General features: G+C 37.7%; 5 protein-coding genes across 5 annotated transcripts; 3 read left to right on the forward strand and 2 right to left on the reverse strand.

Annotated features, from left to right (window-relative positions):
• Positions 1-232: 232 nt before the first annotated feature.
• Positions 233-6,973, reverse strand: gpat3 (glycerol-3-phosphate acyltransferase 3). Its single transcript, XM_043221549.1, has 13 exons — positions 6,822-6,973; positions 5,586-5,783; positions 5,212-5,278; positions 4,378-4,672; positions 3,807-3,881; positions 3,529-3,618; positions 3,227-3,320; positions 3,024-3,139; positions 2,898-2,953; positions 2,477-2,562; positions 2,260-2,388; positions 1,910-1,989; positions 233-777 (listed from the first exon to the last, which is right to left on the reverse strand). The coding sequence occupies exons 2-13, from the start codon at positions 5,727-5,729 to the stop codon at positions 660-662; spliced, it is 1,350 nt and encodes a 449-aa protein (XP_043077484.1). The 5' UTR covers positions 5,730-5,783; positions 6,822-6,973; the 3' UTR covers positions 233-659.
• A 365-nt stretch (positions 6,974-7,338) lies between these two features.
• Positions 7,339-10,762, forward strand: abraxas1 (abraxas 1, BRCA1 A complex subunit). The gene is made up of 9 exons (XM_043221551.1): positions 7,339-7,562; positions 7,674-7,764; positions 7,856-7,892; positions 8,154-8,220; positions 8,319-8,515; positions 8,588-8,707; positions 9,655-9,739; positions 9,827-9,932; positions 10,210-10,762. The coding sequence occupies exons 1-9, from the start codon at positions 7,476-7,478 to the stop codon at positions 10,584-10,586; spliced, it is 1,167 nt and encodes a 388-aa protein (XP_043077486.1). The 5' UTR covers positions 7,339-7,475; the 3' UTR covers positions 10,587-10,762.
• Positions 10,763-10,832: 70 nt separating this feature from the next.
• Positions 10,833-11,912, reverse strand: mrps18c (mitochondrial ribosomal protein S18C). Its single transcript, XM_043221552.1, has 6 exons — positions 11,755-11,912; positions 11,483-11,541; positions 11,324-11,407; positions 11,194-11,251; positions 11,052-11,111; positions 10,833-10,933 (listed from the first exon to the last, which is right to left on the reverse strand). The coding sequence occupies exons 1-6, from the start codon at positions 11,825-11,827 to the stop codon at positions 10,857-10,859; spliced, it is 411 nt and encodes a 136-aa protein (XP_043077487.1). The 5' UTR covers positions 11,828-11,912; the 3' UTR covers positions 10,833-10,856.
• A 702-nt stretch (positions 11,913-12,614) lies between these two features.
• On the forward strand, positions 12,615-19,005 carry helq (helicase, POLQ like). The gene is given in 19 exon segments (XM_043221441.1): positions 12,615-13,086; positions 13,165-13,744; positions 13,859-14,037; positions 14,149-14,349; positions 14,445-14,472; positions 14,475-14,516; positions 14,614-14,711; positions 14,789-14,887; positions 14,991-15,136; positions 15,244-15,483; positions 16,240-16,381; positions 16,459-16,563; positions 16,650-16,860; positions 17,066-17,223; positions 17,477-17,575; positions 17,906-18,079; positions 18,194-18,307; positions 18,405-18,539; positions 18,797-19,005. Coding segments are annotated over 19 exon segments (3,030 nt in total). The 5' UTR covers positions 12,615-12,891; the 3' UTR covers positions 18,881-19,005.
• Positions 19,006-19,148: 143 nt separating this feature from the next.
• On the forward strand, positions 19,149-25,199 carry hpse (heparanase). Its single transcript, XM_043221442.1, is given in 13 exon segments — positions 19,149-19,599; positions 19,685-19,824; positions 20,284-20,412; positions 20,704-20,877; positions 21,008-21,179; positions 21,301-21,348; positions 21,452-21,545; positions 21,666-21,678; positions 21,681-21,771; positions 21,887-22,001; positions 22,112-22,236; positions 22,346-22,498; positions 22,689-25,199. Coding segments are annotated over 13 exon segments (1,632 nt in total). The 5' UTR covers positions 19,149-19,381; the 3' UTR covers positions 22,849-25,199.
• Positions 25,200-25,231: the final 32 nt, after the last annotated feature.

Raw genomic sequence — 25,231 nt, forward strand, 5'->3', positions numbered from 1 at the left:
AGTAAAATGAGCTGGTGCTCCTCCAATCAAGAGCTCAATGGTGCTTTGTGCATCACCCATCACTAATTGACACAAGGGAGACAGATTTGCCTTTTCGCGGAGGGCTGAAAAGGCTTAATATAATTGTTGTGTTTACATTATGCGCTGCTTTTGCGTACTTTAAGGACAGGAGCGGTTCTGTTACAGGACTGCTAAACATCACGTGAAATTAAACGATCGATGCTCGGAGAGATGAATGTTTAATTTCGCTATTTTATTAGGAAAGGCAATCACGATAGTGAGCTGTCCGATGTGTTTTTCGTTTGGTAACAGTGACCTCTAGTGTCCGCACAGGAACAGCCCACCGGACATGAGAAATACAATATGAATATGCACAAAGTGGATATTTTAACATGCAAGTGTTTACAGTGTACTGTGAGTGAATCTAGACAACAGCTAACTCCCAGCAACGATTGAGAACAAAGTGAGTGGAACTGTATATCGCCACAATTTTAAGATTTCTGTACATATTTAAAAAAACAAGTTCATTTTCCAGTTTAAAAAAATATGGCTGAATCATAAGCGGCAACGCCGATGGATGCTGAATGATTGTGTTCGGCCGCTGCGCTAGAAGTGTTTCAGACTTTCAGATCAAGTTCATAAATAGTGTGAGATGAAATTTACGCAGGACCAACAGATGCCTCGTGAACGTCTGAGCCTACAATCATGCTGCTGTACATCTTCTGTTGCTCCTCTTTAAATGACTCTTTCACCTTTTCCCTCTTCAGCCCTCCATCCCTGCAACACAATGATTCACTTTGTGAATATCAAAAATTTGATTTAAAAATTTTTACCTAGGTTAGTATCTGGTTATGTCAAGATTATATTGGCCATCATATTTGTCATCCACTAGTCAATATACATTCACGATATACACAGACAACCAACAGAAATTGAAAAAATGTATGCTTGTTTATGGTCCACATTTTATCAAAATGTTTTCTTCAGAGTAGAAAATTGCAGTTATAATAAAATGATATAAAATAATAAAAGAAAGAAAAATATATATATAGTCATGGACAAAAATCTTGGTAAATATGAACAAAGGCGGCTGTGAAAATTAATCTGCATTAATTATGTCTCCTAATTATTTTATTTATGAACATTTTATTTATTTAAAATGGGTTAAATCATTATGAAATAAATGTTTTTCTCAAATACACGTTGGACACAATTATTGGCACACCAATAAAGTCTTATGAGTTATGAGTAAAATATACATTTCCATTCATATTCACAATTTTGAGCACTCCAGGGTGATTGTGAACATGAAATTATCCGGCCATGGCTTCCTGCTTCACAGAAATATAAATAGAAGGGAAAACAAAGCCCAAATTCCCTTGATCATCCTTCACAATGAGGAAAAACAAAGAATATATTTCTGATGTGCAGCAAAAGGTAATTGAGCTTCACAAATTAGTGAAGTGGCTTTAAGAAAAGAGTTAGAGCGCTGAAAGTCCACCATCAGGACAATAATTAGGAATTTTTGAATCAACATAAAACGGACTCTTCAAGCACTACAGCAGGAGAATGGCAGAAAATAGTCAGAACACCTTAAAAAATAATCCAGAGAATTCATGATACATGAATTCACGGTTCAAAATACATTCACAATATACACAGACAACCAACAGACATGTAAAAGATTAATGCTTGTTTACAGTTTCTCTAATGTGTATTAAAGAAAAACATTTATTTCATCATGATATTCCCCCCATATTTAATTCTTATTATCTAACATTTTAAATGAAAGATCAAAAGGATTAACAATGCAGATTCATTTTCACAGCCGCCTTTGAATAGATTTACCGATATTTTTGGCCATGACTGTATATTTCAGCTTTTTGTGCAGGGTTGTTTGTATTCTTACCAGGACAAATCCACCAGTCCTCCCTGATGTGCTATGGCTGATTTCACCCTGTTAGCAAATTGAACAGCATCCTCTCCATCCTGCAACATAAGATAGGAAGCGATGAATGCAGTCAAAAATCCTCAACAATTGTAAGTAACAACAGAAATGGAAGCGTCGAACAAATCACAGAAATTACATGTAAGCGTCTTTAAAGTAGTCCGTAGTAACATTGTGCTTTTAAGCAGGTTTGATTATAGTTTTAATGGTTTAAATAAATATGTTTATGTTCACGTCTCTTCTTAGGCTCCAGCATCGCTGTGACCTTACAGAGGACAAGCGGTTTGGAGATAGACAGATGGACTGCTTACCTGTCGAGTCATAGGTGGGAGGTACCACACGTTGCACACGATGGCCCAGCTTGACATCATCCTGAGGAGGTAGCTCACCATGTTGTACTTGGCACTGTTCCAGAAGGCATCTCCAAACTGAGGGTCATACTGAAAGAGAGGAGTACATGAGGTGTGTCCCTTTTAGAGGGTAACCGTACCGCCGCTGGAGGAAAACACACCCAGTGCCACTCGATACCTTGATCGCTACTGGGTATATCGTTCCACCGATTTCAAAGCTTCCCTTCTTGAACATCATGACTGATGTATTATTAATGCAAGTTCCTACAACAGACACAAGGACAGACCAAAAGGAATAGGATTACAAATGACAGATAATAAATGTGCGTTATGAAAATTAAAATGTATATTTTGATTGATACTTATATATGGAAGCTTGTTTCCACCACTGAAATAAATAATCAAAATAATAAAAATAATTGTTTCTTTCAGAATTACAATTTTACAACTCACAATTTCTAAATTTATATCTTGCATCATATTTTTTGTCTTTTTTTCAAATATTATTCTATGGTAGAAACAAGCTTCAGTATTTACATTTTTGACTGATACTCCATGATTACTGCATATGGACACAATTGCATCAATATAACTTTTACCCTCTGGGAAGATAAGGATTGGCAGCTTAGTTTTATCAGCAATATGGTCTTTCAACCTGCGAAAACAGCAAAATTGAGTGAGGACGTGTTGTACTCCACAAGACTGATGAACACACACTTTGTCACCTTTTGGCAACCGCATGGCGATCTTTCATCTCGGATCTCTCAAACCACACATGGGGACAGGAGCGCACCATTGACCTCTGGATGACCCCCATGAGGCCTCCATGAACTTGACCTACCTGAGGACAATGAAATTGCGTTAAAGACACCTGAGACCCTCTAAAGACACACAATGTCACACAGCTGATACAGTCGGTGTGACTCACCATGGCATAACATCCATCATTCGCCAGAATGACAATGTCAATTGGGGAGGTGTGGTTGGCAACACAGATGCCTCCTTTTTTCGGCCGATTCTCTCTGTTATGCGTCCCATATAAAATTATTATTATTTTTCATTCTCCAGCTTCTTTTGTTCATTAAATTATCATTGTATTTTATGCTTTAATTAAATTGCAAAACATTCCACATAACTTTTCCAGGCATGTTTTGAACAAATATAAAAATTTACAGAATACAGTGAGATTAAAGTGTAAAGAACGGGATCAAAAAAGAAGCAGTGACTCACTTGTTATGATAGCGGATGGTAGCAGACAGGCCTCTGGCACATATTCTGTAGCATGTAATATGAACCAAATCACTGAGCCAGTTCTTGGCACTGAAAAAGACTCTACCCGTTAGGAAATGCTTCTTTAAACTTTAATATGAAATTAAACATCAGGATTCAATACATATTTAACAAACTTAGTTGATTTGGTTTAAAATATTTCTTATTCAAATAGTCCACAAATGAAATACAAGAGGATATGATATAATTAATTATGCCATGCAGTATTTATTAATTACTTGCTGCTAGGAAGCAATCCAACAAGAGTAGTTCCTATCACCAGCCAACTCAATCCGATAACAGCCAACGTGATCCTTTGACAAAGAGCAATAACATGATTAAATATATGAGTATATAGGTGAATCACAAACAAAACATCCGGGTCGCGGTTACAGGTCAGAATAATTAAAAACTGGGAGTCAAAATAATGCTTTAATGCGTTTAAATGCTGAGCTATTATTACAATGTAGAATTAATGTTTCTCATTTTAATATATTTTAAATTTTTATTTATTCCAGTAATGACAAAGCTGAATTTGCTGCATCATTTACTCCTGTCTGCAGTGTCACATGATCCTTTAGAAGTCATACTAATATTCTGATTTGGTGTTCTAGTCATTTTTTTATTGTTATATTGAAAATAATTATGCTGCTTTATATTTTGTGGAAACCGCGATACATTATTTTCAGCTTTTTATGACGATTAAAAGATTTAAAGAACGGCATTTGTGGTGTAATAAGCTATTTAAAAATCGTCACTTATCAATTTAATGCGGTTTAAGTGTCAGCTGATTAATGAAGTCGGTCTCACCTGAGAGGCAACAAGATACAGTAACGTATAAAAACTCCCAGGCCCCACATGATGGTGAGCCGCACGCTGATGTAACGAAAGTTGTTGTTGGTCCGCGTGAGGAGGTTCCAAGAAGCCAGTTCCTCCGACGTGAAGCGCTGTGTCACCTGATCCTCAACAATGTTCTCGATGCCTTTCTTACAGAAATAGAAGGCATCACACAGTGTAAAGTCTCCCCCTGCCAGATTTTTGGGATGGGATCGTCGCAGCTCTCCGATCTCCTCCTCCATGGAGCCGTCATCTTTTTCAATGATCCCTGAAAACGAGGTATAAATTTGAAATGAGACCAGACAGAGAAGCAGAGGAGCTTGTGGAGCACCACTCAGTGCTTCCATTTTCATCGATTGACTTTTTTTTTTGTCTGGATATAATAACGTAAGCGTGATTTCGTGTGTGTCCTGAGCTCCGGATACAAGCCTTTGTCTGAAGCCGGGTAAAGTTCATAAATAAGATCGACTTGAAATGATGAAATCTGCCACTTGCTGCAATAACAATTACAGCTTCTGGCTTCGGGCCAATAATAGAAGCATTTCACATATTAATTTCCTACTGTACGTAAACGGAAAGCTTGTGACATTTGTTATATGAACTGACTGCGTAAATGCTCGAAAAGAATGCATAAATAAATCAACAAAGGCAGCAAACTAAAGCAGGCTTTTTCATGATTGCCTAATATGCAGCTTAAATAATTCCAAAGAGGAAACTGTGGCTTCACATGACACTATCTTGAGATCGAACACTTGTGTTTCATGCACATGATATTTTTGCACTGGCAGACATCTTTTTTTCACTCACCGTTGGCTAACTGTGATGGCAGCGTTGGCCGTTCCTTCTGTCCTCTTTGGATCCTGAGAGTCGCCCACTGCCACAGAACACAAGTTTATTTTCAGGTAACCTTTAACACAGTACTTCTTATACTCAGGGATCGCTTAACTGTCATGTACAAATAAAAGCTCAATATGTCCTGTTCTAAAAAAAACGCAACTCTTGATGATGAAATTTATTTTAGTTTTATGCCTTTTGACCCTCTTTTGCAAGTTTGTCTTTGCGTTTTCAATCTCTGTCAGGTCTAGGTAAGGGAAAAAAGCTTTCTGCGTTTGCATCAACAATTCATTTATATGTGATTAGATACGGAAAGCGATTAATAGTCATATGTTTGGCATTTTTACCTCCAGTGTCTTAACCAGCACCTTGATGTAGATATCTGTGAACCCCAGGGACACACCGAACATGGCAGGTAACACGATGAGCCCCACTACTATGGACATCCACACCTGGAAGAGCACGAATGCAATATCCCAAGCACCTTCCATCTCTCCGCTCTCCTTCCTGTCAGTCTATGGGACGGGGCTCTGGGCTCGGGTCATCTGCTCAAGCGGGTGAAGGTAAAAGCCAAAACAGAGGTGGTGTGTGTTTAAAATGTCGTAATCAGAGTGTTAGTACTGCCTCTGGGGAATTTTTTTTATGTGGTTGGTGGCCTGTTTATATATTACTGCAGAGCATCTGATCTGCTTACAGCTGATTTCACCTTAAACAAATAAGTCTGCAAAAAAAATTGTTAACATTAAAATAAAAATGTTAAAAACTTAAGGCGAATTGTTATTATGATTTTAAAATGTTTTATTATAGTAACAGCTAATAGTAACAGCTAAAAGTTTATTATTCCATAGAATAGCTAAATCACTGTAGTAATGGTATTTACATTTTTATTTTATTTTATTTTATAACACTTGTGCCTAGTTGTAGTAACTATGGTATGTCTACTTTATTTCTTTTTATGATATTTATGTCTGTTCTTATAGTAATGTCTAATAGATCTAAGTTTATTATTCTATTAGTAGATTAGCTGAATCCCTATACTAATGGTAGTTTAATTTTATTTTATAACATGTGTGCCTAGTTGTAGTAACTACGGTGTGTCTATTTTATTTTATTTATATGATATTTCTCTGTAATCTCTGTACTAACTAACGATATTTGTGGCTAATAGGCGTATTCACTGTGGGATTTATATTGTATTTATTTCATATGGCATTTGTGGCTAGCTGTAGTAATTATTATGGTATTTTATTATGTAGTATGATATTTGGGGCTAATAGCTGTTTATAACAGCTTATTTCGGCGGAAACTGTAAGGTCTTCGTAAACCCTCGTAAGCAGAAGAGACTCTTCCTAAAACCTCATCAGAAATGCATAATATCTAAATACGATTCTGCTAGATCATTTAACAAACTGTAATAGCCTATAAAAAAATAATTATGGAAAAGCTTTAGGGCTTAAGTCGTCCGTCTCCTTTCCGTTATCAGAAACCGCTGTGCCATAAGAGTTTAACAACAGGATCACATGAGCGAGAAAACAACGGCCACCTAAAAAGGTTTACGTTTCAACACAACGCCATCACGATACCTCGATTGCATTCATTTCCTCATCCCAGACGTCTGAAGATGATGTTGCATGTACGGTATATCCAAAATCTAGAAACTACGTCCGAAGTTTTCGTGCGACTGGTTAAAGTTCGGACACATATGTTTATAAGTGATGCACTGGCGCCACCCCGCGTCTCCTCAGAAATCGTGTTTACAAACATTATAAACGATATATCTGGTAAAAAAAAATGTGTCGCTAAACGATACGTTGATCTGTAACGCATAACATATATTAAAACAGATAAAACATATTTACATTATTACTCGCACAGTGTTTCTCCGAAGTCTTTTTGTTTACTGGGAAGTAGCCTATTATTAAAAAAAAAAAAAGTAAAACATACAATAAAAAATTGCAAACGTGAAATGCCAGCGATACAATGTTTGTCCAGAATTCACTTTAAAATAAAATAAAAAACTTTAAAACCACAAGTAATCATATTAATGTAGAGGGTTCCTAAAGCATATCACTCCGCGCCACGTGGTGGCAGCATACGTTAGAGTTCAGCTTTAAACCGCCGTCTTTAACGCAGAGAATAACTAAACGAAACCTTCAAGCGCAGAAAGTTTACACATGTAGCCTGGTAACTTAAAACTATGAAGTTGAGGTAGTTAACTCGCGGTTTAGCCCAAAAGCATGGAGGAATTCAACACGACCGTTCGCATATCGGGTTTCGCGTTGAGTTCACTGATGTTTCATCATTTGAACAGTGATGCGGATGTGGTAAGTGACGAAGGATCCCAGTGTGACCGTATGATCATTGGTTATGAATTAAATCTCCTAAGCATTCCCTCAGTCCCGTAACCTCTGCTTGTGTTTATGTTATGTTTGAAGGAAGGTCTTATTCTTGGAGAGAGTGTGGGAGAGGAGAACTGCAGGATCACAGACTCACAGATTGATCACATACAGTTTGAGCACACTTTAAGTAAATCGACTCTAATTATTTAATATTTTCATATAATAGTTACAACGCGGAACCCAAAAACAGCAGTGGCATGATATTATCTCTTTTTCAGATATACAGAAACACATCCCTTGTCATAAACTCCATAGGTAGGTCAATTAAAACCTTTTTATATTAAGCAGTGGTTCTTAACTGGCCTGGGTTTTACATTTGGACACAAAAGTGGAAATGATCGAATATGTGCTAAAAATTGATTATTACGAAAACAAAAATTATGCTATTCACATTTAGCATTTGTATGTATTAATGGTTTTTTTCCAAAGTAACCCATTTGTTAGACCACAACTCACTGAACCATTGATATAAAAGCGTTGAAATTTTATTTACTATTGCCTCAATTTTCTCAAAAGCTTCTATAGTAATGTCGGTGGCGTCAGCGAGGAGAAAATAAGACAAATTTTGTCTGATTACCGAGAGGTACTTCCTACATTTTTTTTAATAATTTGGTCATTTTCTACCACTGAATATATCCAAAATGTGATTCACGTTAACGCGTTGTGTTTACCTGTGTCAAGGAGAATGTGATTGGTTGGTACAGACAAAGAAGAAACACCAGACAGCGAATGACTTTTATGGAAAAAGTGGTTCATCAGAATATGAGAAAGATCCTGTCCAATCAGGAGCTTGTTTTCATGCTGCTCACACCGTCTCAGGCCACAGCGTCGGGCTCCACCCATCGACTCGAGTTCTCTGCTTTCATACAGCACAGCAGGTGAGATGTGAGGATTTTACACTCAACGCTCCCACGCAAACACTTCCGAAACTATTTATTTTCTCCATGCAGACAGTACATCAACATCCCCATCTTTGTGAGCAACCTGGGAAACCTGGAACAACAGGACTACTGGGGAGTGTCGGGCACGTGTCCGTCTTTAGGAGAGAGTCGAGCTGTCAATCAACACCGGTATACGCTCAGAATCTTATTTGCAGGGAATAGGAAAGGAATAGTTGCATCGAAAATGAAAAATCGCTGGAAATTGTAAATGTAGTGGCAGTAATCGTTTAGGTGAATTAGTTTCTTCATTGGAACAGATTTGGGGAGATTTAGCGTTACATCACTTGCTGACAACTGGGTGACGTCAGGATGGGAGTTAGAAACGTCTTGTTTGTTGCAGACATGCAGCTTTTCGTCGTGCAGTTCCCTTAGTTAGGTGTTTTTAATCGGTTTCACTTCTAGACAAAATATGAGACTATAGTTCATAATGCTTCCTCCAATTAAAAAAAGTCCCTTCCCCTGATGTCTTTCACATTAAAATACAGACATGTTTGCTTAGAACTGTTCTCTATTTATTTTCTGATTCTGACCAGATGAAGGTTTTTTTATTATTGGTAAAAGCAATAATATGAATGGATGATTTTAGCTAGAAGCGAAAACATCTTAATAGTGAATTTGTTTTTTTACTTTACACCATATTACATAAAGGACAGGAGTGGATTACTTGCGGTTTATTGTGATGTTTCTATCAGCTGTTTGAACTCTCATTCTGACGGCACCCATTCACTGCAAAGCATCTATTGGTAAGCAAATGATGCAATTCTAAAAATTTTCCAAATTCGTTATTATCAATAAATACTCATATGTCTTGACTGACACGAGGATGAGTACATTTTTTGTTTTTGGGTGAATGATCATCTATGGTAAGTCTTCTTGGTTTTGAAATGTATAAACATACCATAGACTTACATTTAAGGAAGGGGTCGGAGCCCAATCTAGAGATCGGACTTTCAAAGATGTCAGGAGGATCATGACATTAACAGCCACCCTTGAAACCACATAGTACTGCAGTAAAACAACGGCATAAGATTTTTTTTTCCGCAAAATATACAAATAATTTTTTTCTTGTCTCTCAGGACAAAATTCTTCTGCTCAGGTGATGATTTAAAAGAGGTGAAAAATATCAGCAGCATGAATGATGCCCTATTGGGAGAAATGCAGGTTAGTAAACTACACTTCTTATTAGTTGCAGAATTTGCATGCGGTGTGGCGAGTACATGAAAATCATATGCTTCTTTTGTTATACAGGAAGTGTGTGACAAAGTAGAGAAGAGTGAAAGGGCAGTAGAGACGCTTCAAGAAGAGATCAAACAGCTGAAGGAGGAGATCAAGAAAAACTCAGAGAAAAATAAAAGTACGATCTATTCTGTGAAGTGCTGTTTATATGGGTGCCTCTGAGACCAGTTACTCACTACAAACTGTGGCAGATTTCAAACAAAAGGCTTGTAGTGATGCATATTGTTATCAGTTGTAACCCTATTTAGTTGATATTATATTCCTGTTCTCATCGTATTAGAATAATATTAGCCACATTTTTGGCTCAGATAGCTTTTCTTTTTATCTTTAACGAAAACTAAAAACAAATCTTGTAATGTCGCAGTAGTAACACTACGACTAACTTTGTATTTCAGCCCAGAAACATCCCTCTCCAGAGGACCCCAAAGAGAATGTGCTTCTGTGCTCAGCTCTCAGAACGCTCTTCCCCGATGCGCCTTCATTACGGACACAAACCCTCACTGTTCAGGGTCTCCCTGTATTAGAACTGTGCTGCGGCACCGACCATAACACTGATATCGCCACCAAGCTGCCTCTGATTCTGGAGAACCAACACACCAGAAAGAAGGACACAGCCCCACGACTCAGGAAAAAATGCCTCGTCGCTTGTTATCCTCAAAGACTTAACAGGAAGAGGAAAGCTAAAGACACCAGCGAGTCGGCCTCGGACAGCGGGTCAGACACAGAGATTGAGATGAACGGACAGAACAGAAGCGTCTCTCCGACCTTTTAAAGAACGAAGCCGGGCGTGGTTTTATTGGTACAGCAATCTGGTCACGACTGAAAAGCATTTCAAATTTTATACCCGAGGCTACCTTTATCTTAACATGCGTTAATTGTTTAATATCTTTTTTGTTGTTTATTTGTTAGTGTTTATAAATTCCTTGAACATTAAATACTGAATTCACACGTGGTGTTTTTATTTCAATTAATTTTTATTCGTTTTCCACATGGATTTCTGAAATTTTGCACGTTTAAAGAAGTGGCGGTCTTCATACAGAACCTATTCAAAATGCTTGACACGACAAATATCGGGGTCTTTAATAAACTGTGGATCCTTCAGGGTGACTGACATAAAACCTGCGAACATTACAAAGACCTTTGTTAGTCAAATACTCTGATTTTACCATATATCCATGAACATTTTACCGAAAGCACAAAATATATATATAGAAAAAAATAGCCATAAATTCTTTACCCATTGAACGAGCTTTCTTTATTGCCTTCGTTATCGCTTTCTGTTTTCGACCACACAAGCCTGTGAGCAAGAGTTACGGTGTTCCCAAATTACTAAAACGTTAAATATGTAAATATTAATGTGAACACTTAAATCCTCTCACCTGTTACGTGTCTGCCGTATATTCTGCCGGTGTGTGGCGAAATAAACTGGGATAACAGCTGGAGAAAAAGAGCCTTTTGATTAATTTTGTCAATAAAAATATTTATAAGCAATTTATTAACTTTACCAACCTGAATGTTTTTGAAGTCTATGGTAACATTGCACAGGACGCAAGTTTTCGGAGGGGGCTTGTATGGGTTTTCCATTTTCATAGGCTGGATAGGATACCATGTTGCAAATAAGTAATCTAATGGTTACTTTAACAATTAAAGTGTAAATGAGAAACGTACCGTATCATCTTTCTTTAGAGGTTCTTGCTGAGCTGTTGTCAGACTTCTGATGCATTGTGCTGAAAAGAGATTGAATAGACTGAGAGACTAACAAATGATCATCATCAGCCTTATATCGTCCTGTAACATCTAGTCAAATCAAAGAAGTTGTGTGCTTCTCAAAAGCATGCTTACGAAAATGCACTAGATAATTACAGCTTAAGAGAATAGCTAGACGTACTGAAAAACATTTCGAATAATAAAAGATTGAGAAAATAACGTATCAGAGATACCTGTAGCCCTAGGTGCGACCGGTTGCTTGGGAAAAGCCTGTAATAACAGGCGACTAAGAGAAAGGGCAAACATTCCTTGATGTGTTCAGGAGGCCACCATGACAGCTTCTGCTTGCGGACGCTTCTTCTGCGGAGTGGTTACGATTACTTTGACTGTGATCTACCGCCACCTACAAGATCGGAGATCGAACTGCACTTTTTTTAAAAAAAGATATCCTTAAAATAAATATGGGCTTTTTAATATACAAAAGAAATTATGATAGGCAAATAAGATCAATAATAAATAAAAGTAAAAAGGTTTGTAAAAAAAGCTTTACGTCAGTATTTTTTTTTTATACATTTTGCTTCTTTGCAAGATTTGCAGTCAGCGAAGTATTGGAAAAAGGCGGGTTAAAACAACGTTTTCAGTTGTTGAAATTTTTAGCCATTGATATATAACAATTGATAACATTAATATGATATAATAATTCACTGTTGAAGAATAATTTATGATAAAATAAAAATGTAAAACATTACATTTTAGTCTTTTTGTATACTTTGTATGCCCGATTAACAGAAAATTTTTGGCGAAGAATTTTTGGTAAGTATTAAAAAATAAATATTAGAACAATTACGTAAAATGCTTTTGTAGTTTTTAGTTTTGCAAGTGTATTTTGCATGCCATTTGAAAAGTGGTTTTAATAATAAAAAAAACAATGATAAATTAAATTCATGACATTTATGTTAAAGGATTTTGATGTTTTATTGTTTTGTTTTGCATTTTCTGAAGGGTTGTAGGGACTTTTGTTCTGACTTTTCTCCTCTTGAATCTTTAATAGTCACGTGGACCAAAGGCGAACTCCTATTGGTTAACTCAAGCACTCGTCTTTTCGAAAGTCCTCGCTTCTGGTAAACATTAGCTAATGTGTCGCTCCTCACTGTTCAGATGTTATTTTGTGCAATAATAGATATTTAATTGTTTTGTTATGGTTTTAATTTAGCGACCAAGGTCCGTTACTTAACTGTCGTACAGACATGACTATAAATGAATAAACAGTTTCGCTTTGTGGTCGTTGTCCGTTAACCTACTGACCCTACAGTACGTCAGTATTATCACGTAATGCTGTAATATCAGTTTCCAGTAACTTTACACTAGGAATGTATACTGACAACCACATGCCCGAGATTGTGGTAAAGCGCAACACTTCGTCCTCAAAAAAGAGATCAAGGGATGGCATGAGAAGTCACATCACTCCAGCCAAGAAGCGGTCAAGTTTCACATCAGAAACATGCTCTACTGCCGAAGGACACAATCATACTAAAGACATGAGTGAGAATAAAGACACAGAGCTGGTAAGCAGTCCCTTCTTACTTTTACTGAAAAACGTACTTTGCTTCAAGCATGCCAACGGTGTTTCTTTTCTTATCCAGTGCTGCAGTGACAACGAGGACTTGTTTGAGGGTTATGACAGCATTGTAGGTGACAGCTCGTTTCTGGCTAAGCTTGAAGATGTGGAGCTCCAGATGAGGCAGTGTCACGACCAGCAGACTCCAAATGCCTACGAGGATGATCTTTCAGACTCCGTCTTAGCTGAGGATTTCAGAGATTCACCACCTAGAGCTTTGCCGAGCTCTCAACTTGAATTTCAAAAAGCTGTCACATCTCCTCGCAAAAGCCCTTCCAGGGGTGCACATAACACCTCTACCCCCGATTTGATGAATCCCAGGCTAGCTGTCAATCATGCAGATCTCACTGTCAACAAGCCAGCCTCAAAGGCCAGAAGAAGCATGAAAGATCACCTTAAGAAAGTGCTGATAGACAATGCAGCAACATCCAGTGCTGTTTCCAAGACGGTACAACAAAAGGAGGCTGTGATGACTGAAGAAATAAGTTTTGCCGTGCAGGCGATGGAGTCCATATCAACTGAGCAGGACCTCGGCCCTTTTTTTGGTCTCCCATCCAAAGTTAAAGACCTTATTTTGAGATTAAAGAGAATCAAGGACTTGTATGGCAAGTATTTTGCATATTTTCTATTCCAGTTTCATCGTTATCGGCATTTAGTAAATAAGTTTTAATGCTCTTGTTTGTTTGTTTTTTCCTCTCTATTTTGTTTTGATTTGACAGAGTGGCAGAAGACGTGTTTGAGCCTGGATTCGGTGCACCAAAGGAGAAATCTAATTTATTCTTTACCAACAAGTGGAGGAAAGACTCTAGTGGCAGAAATTCTCATATTTAAAGAGCTCTTGTGTAGAAAGAAAGATGCACTTCTTATTTTGCCATACATATCTTTGGTTCAGGAAAAGGTATACATTTACACATTTCTACATGATTTATGTATCATCTAAACAGTGGGACAGTTGTAAATCAAGCCATTTAAGATCATTATTACTTTGTTGTTGATACATTTATGTTAGGTTCGAGGGTTATCAAGCTTTGGAATCGAGTTAGACTTCATGGTCGAGGAATATGCTGGCAGTAAAGGGAGGTTTCCTCCGGTTAAGAGAAGAAATAAAAACTCTCTGTACATCACAACTATTGAGAAGGGACACAGTCTTGTCAATTCATTGATTGAAAACAACCGTCTGGACAATATTGGTCTGGTTGTTGTAGACGAGGTATGTATCACAAACTAGTATTATCGCTAAAGTATATTTTTTGTTGTGTAGTGTTTTTGTTTTCATACACTGACTATGAATTTGTTTTTTTTAAGCTACATATGGTTGGTGATGGAAGCAGGGGGCAATTCTTGAAATGACTTTGTCAAAGATCCTATACATGAGCAGTGAGTATCTAAAGACTCACATGCAGTACTCTATTTGTGGAATAGTAACTCTTTACAGATTCTCCACGTGGTAACTCTGTATGTCATTTCTTCACAGAATCCGCCCAAATTATTGGTATGAGTGCAACACTAGGCAACGTGGGAGATCTTCAGACCTTTCTGAAAGCTGAAAACTACACCAACAACTTCAGACCTGTAAGACGGTGATTATGATTTAATAAGGCTTTAAATTTGATCAACCCAATTCAAATAACTGACTGGTGATTCTGTAGGTTGAGCTAAAAGAGTATGTAAAAATAAAGGACAGCATATATGAAGTCGACCCAAGGGAAGAGACATGCTTCAGATTCTCACGACTTCTGGATTTTAAGGTATTGATGATCATTTGTAGCCAAAGCTCCACACATTTAAGTTTTATCAATAAGATATCGATCTGCTAAGCTGATTGAGCCTTTGTGCAATGGATATTCTCAGTACTCCAGTGGAATGCAGAAAATGGACCCTGACCACATCATAGCTCTGGCTACTGAAGTCATCCCTCAGCAGTCCTGCCTAATTTTCTGTGCCACCAAGAAGAACTGCGAGAATCTAGCTGGAATGATCTGCAAGTATTTAAATAAGTGAGTAGACCTTTAGAGTCCTTAAAAGGATGATCCTCCTTTGTGACTTGAGACTGTCCCTTTTGTGTGTGTGTCATTGTTTAATGAAATAAAACTTTTTTTTTCAGGGAGTTTGTGAAACACAGGGAGGTAGAGAAAGCCACTCTTCTCGGTGAGCTAAAGAGCAGTGGGAATGGATCATTGTGTCCTGTGCTGCAGAAGACCGTGCCCTTTGGCCTGGCCTACCACCACAGCGGCCTGACCAGTGATGAGAGGAAGCTGGTAGAAGACGCCTATTCCTCGGGGGTGCTCTGCCTCCTCACCTGCACCTCTACTCTCGCTGCTGGCATCAACCTTCCAGCACGCAGGTTCGTGTAGGCCTATGCATCTAAAAGCCTCTATATGAGTGTATGTATTAACGTCACTTTCCCGCGGAACATGCCCCTAAGCTGAACTGAGTGGCAAAAGAGCCTGTTGCATGACTGGATTTAATAGGGAAGCTGTGAAGACGCAAAACTAACTAAAGGTTGTTGGATTTTAAACCAGGAGTTGTTGCCGATGAAATAAAGTAGTAAGTTTGCCTGTTAATGCTTTATATAAATATAAAATAGGATGGACTAAATCTGGTGTTTCTCATATTGTTATATCATTCAGGCCAAAAATTTATATAGGTTTTTTTTCATTGCTATCTTTACAAACACCCAATTATGCATAATATAAGATGTTAAGTATTTAATTGATGTTGTCAGTTGTCAATATAACATAACAGTACAATATATAAGGTACGATTTTACTACATATTTCAGTATATTAACATAAAATGATAAGAATTCTTTGAAGTGCAGGGATCCACACTTCTCTGTTCTGTAGCTTTTCGGCAGTCTAAAAATATTCCTAAGATTTTTTGTCCAATCTATTTGTACAGTCAATCGCAAAGCTCTTTCTGGTTTTAGAAGTGTTGTGTGTGTTCTGTCTCAGCACTCACACTGAAAACTAATGCTGCCATTCAGTCTTTTTGGCACTTACTTATGGGGGAAAACTGCAGTCATGTCAGCTGATGTGACGTCAAATGCATGCATGTATTGATATGTGTTTCTTAATCATGTACATGTGCTCCTTTTTAGGGTTATTTTGCGGTCACCATACGTAGCTACAGAGTTTTTAAAGAGAAGTCAGTACAAACAGATGGTAGGCAGAGCAGGACGAGCAGGTATTGATGCCATGGGTGAGAGCATCCTGATCCTGCAGGACAAAGATATAAATATGGTAAAAAATTTTTTTTTTTTTAATGCATATATTACATTACATTACATTGTATTATATGGATGGATATGTGTCTTCAGGCCAAAAAACTGCTGTGTGCACCAATGGAGAAGTGTTACAGTAATATTCTTTATGATGGAAGGAGGGGCCTGCTCAGTCTTGTCCTGTCACTCATTGGGCTGAAGGTTTGTGAAATGATTTGACGTAGTAATTACTGAAAATTATTTCTAGTGTAGAAGTACAAATGCTAATGCGTTTTCTTTTGTTTCAGATAACTACAACTGTAGAACAAGTGAGGGATTTCATGAAAGGCACACTGCTTAGTGTGCAGGAGGCTCAGGTCAGTCCAGAGAGGAGTTTGTGGGACCTTACAGTGGAGTCTATAGAGACCCTGAAGGAGAAGAGCCTCATTGAAGTCTCTGTTGATGTAAATAATCAAACCATTCTACAAATCACCAGGCTTGGGAGAGCAACATTCAAAGGTAAAACTATTAACCATGGTATGAGAATAATGTCATGTTTTGATGAGTAAGAAAATGTTTTAGGAAATGATTTACTCATTTACCACATGGTGGCAATGCAACCCAGTTTAAAAATGATGCATTAGCAGAGGAAACATTTCTGGCTTGGTTATTTCAGAGTCTCCATTTTTACGTTTTCCATTTAAATTCTTACTTCTTGTTTCAGGTTCAATAGACCTAAGCTACTGTGACCTGCTCTACCGAGACTTATCAAAAGGCCTGGAGGGTTTACTCCTCAATAGTTTTCTTCACTTAGTGTATCTGGTTACTCCATATGACATGGTGAATCAATGCAAACCAGATTGGATGATCTACTTCAGGCAGGTGGGATGCTTTTTGTTTAGTTGCACACTGCCATTTAAAGGTTCACGTTCTCTAAGATTTTTTAAACGTTTTTAAAAGAATCCTCTATCTAATCTATGACACAAATTTACTGACCTCAAACTTGGAACAATACAGTATATCACCACCTTTTAAGGCTATATAGGGTGCAACAGTTTTTATATTTGTATTAATGTACTTTTATTTAGTTTCAGTCGTGTATTCATACTTTAATACAAATGTTTCATTGTACCAGTTTACGAATTTGTCGACTGCTGAGCAGAAGATGGCCACTGCGGTCGGAGTGCCTGAAAGTTTTGTGGCTAGAAAGGCAGCGGGACAGAGCGTAAGGAAGGTTGGCAAAACAGCATTCTTCTCATTCTTCAGAATACAATACTAGCGATTCACAAACATTTGTCTTCTGAATTAAACAGCCCAGGTATAATAAGCCCGAAACTGCTGTAAACGGATATCAAACACTGACAATGTTTTAAAAAATTAAACGTGTCTTGAATATAGTCTTACTTTAATCCTGATCCTCTTAAAGGATTTGCAGGGTGCTAATTCTAAATCTGCATTTAACCCTTCTTAAGTTTCTGTGGTAGAAAAAATATTTGCTGTGATTTAAAGCGAAATGTCATCAAACCTGGATTTCACAATGATGGTTTTTGTTCCTGTCTCTCAGTCTGTGGACATCGTGGTAGTGAATAGGTTATATCTGGCTCTGGTTCTGTACTCCCTACTGAAGGAGACAAACCTTTGGAACGTGTCCGATAGATTTCAGCTGACCAGAGGCTTCGTACAGACTCTTCTCAGCTCAGCTTCTGCCTTTGGCTCCTCCGTGCTGCACTTCACTGAGGTTAGAGCACATCCGGGCATCATTTAAGTCACATTGGCTGTCAAGTCTACATCTGTTCCTCTTGTAGAGTCATTAATGGCTTAGAGTACTATGAAGTTTGTCTGTCCATTTCAGGAACTGGAGGAGTTTTGGGCCTACAAGGCTCTCCTCTCAGAGCTGACCCGTAGATTGACTTACTGTGTGCAGGCCGAGCTCATTCCACTAATGGAGGTTGCTGGAGTCATGGAGGTGTGTGTTGTTGCTGCTCATCTATTCTCTCTAAAATAACTATGAGCAGAACATTTACTCGAGAGCTGTGATTTTCTTTCGTTCTCTTTCACTTTAGCATCGGGCTAAGCAGCTGTATAACGCTGGTTACAAAACACTGGCACATCTCGCCAGCGCAGATCCACAAATGCTGGTCCAAATTATTGAAAACCTTTTCAAAAAACAAGCAAATCAAATTATTGCATCGGCCAAAGTAAGTACAATATTGCAATATCGAGCAACATTATATTTTCAGCTGAGATATTCTTTGTAAATTAATCCAAAAAAAAAAAAAAAAAAAAAAGTTGTCATTTATTTGTCATCAAGGCAAACCTTCATAACTTCCTTTCTTCAGAAATTAAGAATTTTTTTTTTTTTAGTTTGATTTTTTTGTGAACTACACTGATGTACATATAAGAAACACACCTTTTTATTATTATTAATGTTACCTTCCTCAATGTTCATTTTCAGATGTTAATAAAAGAGAAAGCAGAGGCCTTGCAGGAGGAGGTGGACGAGTTGCTTATGCTGCCATCTGATATCCCATCATTGTAAATTCCTTTTGTTTATTTTTATGTATATGTTGTAAATAGTACGGATATTATTTAATCTACCTTGCAATTATGTGAACTATTTTGTGCCTACACGTCTGGCTGAAAATAAAAAAGGATGTAACCTCATTTTTTGTAGCACCTCTGTTACTCATTACCGAGGTCATGTGTTATTTTGTGTCATAAAGACTTTACAACCAGTTTTAGACAACGGGGAAACAATTACAAACCGCATGATAAAAGTTCCAGCGCTGCCTCTCTTGTTGTGGGTGCCAGCCAATCAAACGAGGCGTGCAGATAAATGAATCAGCCCGAAGCCACGCCCAGAAGTCGCTAGCGTGAGAGGTATGTTTTTAAAGAAAAAATTGTCATGAACTGGTTTAACGAGAAAGAAGGAAGTAGTTTTGACGGTGCCAAAAAAACAACAAACGACATTTCGTCCGCATCTTTTTGACGAACGATGCCAGCAAAGCCCGAATAAGGACGACACCGGCGGACTGAACCGATGAAGTCTACGGCCACGGCGGTTTCCACAATAGTAGCTCTTGCTTTCTTTGGCGCATTGTACGTTGAGGCCAAAACAGTAATATCTGTTGATGATGCTCAGTCAATACGCGTCGATTTGGATCTGTCCCATGTCTCCCAACGGGTGGACGAAAGGTTTCTCTCGGTTGCCATAGATGCCAGTTTAATCGCAGAGGAGAAGTTCATGAACCTACTGAAGTAAGTAACTTCTCTCATAACAAGATGCATCAAATGAATAAAGTTGTGATTTAACTTTAAACTCGGCGATACGGTGTTTATGCAGTTCACAGAAGTTAAGAACCCTTGCCAAAGCCTTGATCCCGGCTTTTCTGCGATTTGGAGGTACCAAACAAGATTTTATAAAATTCAGCCCACGCGGAAGATATTTTCAAGCGAGAGACAACAGCAGCAGCGCTGTTCTAGGTAACATCTTTCACTTCGCATCAATACATGGCTTAGAACTCAAGTAAACCACATCCTCTAGCTGAGAAAGCTGACTGTGGTGCGTGCCGTCATCTGACTTTAACAGCATGACTTTAATGAGCGAACAGTGAACCGATTCACACAAACATCCCGAACATACAAAACACCTACAACAGCATTTTGCATTAAATTTATTTCGACACTTACACCTTGAGTGAAATTTTACCGCCTGTGATTTTTTTTACTGGAAGCTTTAATTCATCGCATAACTATGTTCCACATTTGACAGAACTGAAACTGACATAAATACTTATTAGGTTTCTCTCATTCACGCACACACAAACATACATAACCATATATACATATAGAGAGTTGTAAAAATATTTTTTTACATTATTATTATTATTATTACTATTGGATTTATTTAATCAACCTATTTAATCTATTATTTTTCTACAGGGAAATTATGTGAGAGACTTGAATTGCCTCCGTTTCTGGAAAATAGGTTGAAGCAAGAATGGGTCCTACAGTCAAAGACTTTACGTCAGGAGGAACTAGAGGGAAAATACAAAAAGACAAAATTTTCTGGTATGTATAATTTCACTTCTTTTAAGTATTTACCTAACAGGGAATTTATTATGAGTCATTTCCACAAAATGGTGTTCTCTTGCAAAAATGTAAATTTTGCTGACCCAGTCAGAATATGTGGTTGTATTTTTAACCAAAAGTCTTTACAAAAAGGCTGTATGGCAGCTATTAACTATATCAACTAGCCATATGGTAGATATATAACTATCATTATTATTACTGAATCCAGTAATGTATTCAGATTTTCAGTGATCATAAAACATAAAAGTCAAGCGTTTGTGTTTCTTGCAGAATATGCAGTCGATCTGCTATACGCTTTTGCAGACTGCTCTGGTTTGGACCTCATCTTCGGTTTGAATGCTTTGCTCCGAACCAGCAAAAACACATGGAACAGCACAAATGCAGAACTGCTGTTGAAGTACTGTGAGTCCAGGCAGTATGTGATGTCCTGGGAGCTGGGGAATGGTATGGTTTGGGACCTTTCACGTGAACTTGTTTGTGTATATGCACATGTTCCTGTTTTGAATTCCCTGACAATTCTAATACGATTGTCTATTATTAAGTTAATGCCTCGGCGTTAAATCTCTTGTTTAAGAACCCAACAGCTATGAGAAAAAGGCAGGGATCAGAGTGGATGGGTACCAGCTCGGTCAGGATTTTGTCCGCTTGCATCAAATCCTACGGGAATCGGCGCTCTACCACTCGACAGGACTATATGGACCGGATGTTAGTCAGCCACGAGATCACCGCAAAGATTTGTTAACTGGGTAAGTGTTCAGAGAAAAATAGTAATAGTTTTGAATGAATTTTTAGACATGCACCATCAGTAATATTAATGCATTTGGCTATTGAAAGAAGCGGGACATGGTTGATCATTGACTTTTATAGGTTTTTGGAGACTGGTGCAAAGGCCATTACTGCATGCACCTGGCATCAGTAAGTGATTATTTACTTCCCTTTTTCTAAAATCAGAAATATATTAGATTTGCTTTTTATGAGTCTTTGTGTTGAACTTGTTCTCCTTTTTTCTTCTTAACAGCTATTATGTGAATGGCCGAGACACGTCTTTAGAGGATTTCCTTGACCCTGAAGTGCTTGATACTCTCGCAACGAAAATTAACGAGGTCCTCGAGGTAAGAGTAATCCTGAACATTATGTATCGAAACAGGAAATCATTTATGGCATTCAAATTTCTCGCATTCACCAGGGACTTGATGATAACTGACATGAACTGATATACATTCTGCCTTCAGATTGTTGAATCTGTCTCTCGGGGAAGAAGGTGTGGCTTGGAGAGACGAGCTCGGCATATGGTGGAGGGGCTGTGGGACTCTCTGACACATTTGTAGCTGGTTTCATGTAAGTAAAATAAAAATGTGTATGTGTGTGTATATGTATATATACGTATATATATATAGAGAGAGAGAGATAGATATAGATATAGATATATATAGATATGTCTTGTTTATTGAAGGTGGCTGGACAAACTGGGGCTCGCTGCCAAGCTTGGTTTAGATGTCGTCATCAGACAGGTGTTAATTGGTTCTGGCACGTACCATTTAGTGGATGATAACCTGGATCCTCTTCCAGTAAGTCTTTTTTATGTCTTTGTTGCATAACTATATCAATCCAGGATTGTGAACGAGCCAATTATCTTTCTTTTTTTTCTTTCTTTACATTAAATATTGTATTATGGCAGGATTACTGGCTATCATTGTTATACAAAAGACTTGTTGGTCCAGAGGTCTTAAAAGCACAAGTTCTTACAAATTTCGGATCAAAGAAACCAATACGGGTTTACCTTCACTGCACTAACAGAAAAAGGTACTTGCATTCTCATTCGCAATGATTTTTTTTTCTAAAGATGGCTAACTTAACTTTTGAAGAGCTGATATATATATACGGTAACATACGGTTTCTTTTTCTTCTTCAGCACACATTATAGACCAGGCGCTGTGACCTTATTTGCCTTAAACCTAAACAAAAATGAAGTTACGATTAGTCTGCCTGCGCGTACAACCAACAGCACAATTCAAGCATTTGTGCTACAATCAGCTGAGACTGGCGAACAGAGTCTTTATTCCAGGTAATATCTCACAGTGTTTGTACTGTACGACGAAATCATGTTACACTACACTTATTAACTCGTGTTATTAGAAACGCTGCTCAATATATTCAACTTTTCAATCATTTTAACCTTAAATGGAAGCCATTAGACCATCTATTGCAGTAGCAACCTTGAGGCTGTTGAATCCAACTTTTTGTTCGTTTTCTAGGTCGGTCAAATTGAATGGACAAGTGCTAAAGATGGTGGACGACCAAACACTTCCTCCGCTGAAGGGACGTGATCTGCCGCCTGGAGAACGCATCAAGCTGCCCGGCTTCTCATTTGCATTCTACGTTCTGAGCGAAGCACAAGCCCCGGTATGCAAATGAGCTCTCGTAAAAGACAGCTTTCACTGGAGAATCAGGGATGATGACAAAATATTTAGCTGTGACACTGTTTTATGTGAGGGAACTTCAAACTTGAACGAAATGATTCAGTCTGGTAATATATAATCAACATTTTTTATTTACGAAAGTTCATATTTATTCTGGATTGAATCTGTTTTGCATCTTTTGAAATAAACCGATTTTTTTTTTATCAAAGTGCTCATTTGTCAGGACATCTTATTTGACAAGTTGAAGTGATCTATTATTTTCCATGCAGGCGTGAGGCCCTCTGCGCTTGCGGCAATCAAGCCTTTTGATTCTTAGCAATTTTCTGTCTGTGTGATTCGCATCTGTGTGTGTGTGTTTAGCTAAATTTAGAGATGTATCATAAAAAGAACGAGACATTTAAGAATCCACTCAAATAGCAGGCATAAGACGTCTCGTTGCACTTGTTAGTCTATATTAGAGAAAAATGAAACATCTGGGATATCTTAAGTGATGACATGGATGGTATAAATACAGATAAATATTTCTTGAGTAATCTGGAAAAAGTTTGACTTATTTTAATGTATTGATGCGGCACGGCAGGTTTTATGTAATCATTTAACGTTAACATTTATGCTAACCGAAAAATGCATGGAAAGGGCATTATAATTTCTTGTTTTTGTAAAGTAATGACTGCGGTTTTATTTTACCAGCCACCTGTTAATAATAGCACATTGTTGAACATTGTGTATACTCTATGCTTAATTTTTTGTCTTGGACAAAAGCCCGAAAAAATTAAGCAGGGTTTGCCCCACCGGGTGGCGATGTTTGCCACTGTTTTAGGGCTGAATTAGCCTGGAATGACTTTGAAGCCACGTTACATAACTAGACCACAGACCTTTAAGACCACAAGCTTTATTCATTGTGGTTGAAGTTCAGCATTGTGAGGTTTGAGATTTGGATGAATACTTCTTCACCTTTTAATTGGTGTATCCTGTTGCCCAAAAATTTGAAGAGTTTCATTACAAAATACAACATATCTACATAAACAAGCCCATAATTCTTCATTTGGACTTTCTGTTATAAATTTGATTCATAATTTCAATATTATTGTAGTTAGTTCAGTTCAATAAAATTGTGCCTGTGTCCTAATTTAGAATTTTTACTCGAGTCATATTTGTATTCTCTCCTAATTTTTGTCCGTGATACGACTCTCATAGTTTCTCAAATCATTTTCTATAACCGAATTTTGACTGTTATCATAATTAGGTTTTTTATGCCATGATTATGATTTTTTTTTTAACCTCCTAACTTTGTCTTTTTATAATTATGACTTGCTGTCTGATAATTCCACATTTATCAAACATTCAACTTGATGTACAAACTGGCTGTTAAAAAAATTAACTTCCCCTTTTTATTTCATACGTTTTAAATAAATAACATGCAATCAGTCTGTACTACTTTCTAAGCACGTTTTGCTGAAGATCACGGTTTGGATGGCTCTCTCATGAACGAGCGCAGTAAGCCCTGCGGTGTCTGTGCTAAGTTGAGCGTGGCAGACGCTGAAGGGGTCGTTGTTTGCAGTGGCCCTTGATAATACGTGGCTTGTGTGCGACGAGCAGAGCAGAGTCTGGCAACCTCTGCCAGTCACACATCTTCTCCAGCTCCCCTGAGAGATCCCACGACCAATGAACACAAGCCCTCACTCCAGCAGTGTGCTGTGGCCACAGAGCCCTCTCAGCTTCATTAAGAGGCGCCGTCTGGAAACATGCGGGGGATTTAGGCAGCGTCAGAGATTTAGGTTACCCCTTTGGGCAACCCTTGACTCAAGTATTTCTTTACCAATGACTCAGTGAACCAGGGGGTTTCGGACGTTTTGATGCCATGTGACATATACGACGTGTTCATTTTCTCCTGCATTTTTTAAAATGTATAGTCACTCTATTACACCTTACTCTTACAAATTGATTTTATTACTACTAAAAAGTCTGACAATGTAATAAATTAGAAATTAATTCATTTTAGTCTTCAAAAGCATGATTTTAAAAAAGAAACCTTAAAATAATAAAACAAAAACAATCTCTAAATGCGTTAATAAATCATAAACACACTTAGTATAACAGCCTACGTGAACTTTGGCAGCTGTAAATACTTTCTCTCTCTCTTGAATTGTTTGTTGACCCCCTTGAGGGTTCAATAATCTGAAAACTTTGACTGGCTTTTTTTTTTTCTTCCTTTTTTACTTTTCTTCCAAGATTGCATTTCTTTTTTCAACAAGATGTCAGAGTTGGTGCTCCTCCACTTCAAGATGGTATTGTGTGATGCTAGGCCATTGATTTTTCAGCACTCAATAAAATTTTAGTATTTTATTGAACGCGTTTTAGCCTCTCTAAAGCTTGCT

The sequence above is a fragment of the Puntigrus tetrazona genome, chromosome 21, assembly GCF_018831695.1.
Source record: "Puntigrus tetrazona isolate hp1 chromosome 21, ASM1883169v1, whole genome shotgun sequence".
NCBI classification, from domain to species: Eukaryota; Metazoa; Chordata; class Actinopteri; order Cypriniformes; family Cyprinidae; genus Puntigrus; species Puntigrus tetrazona.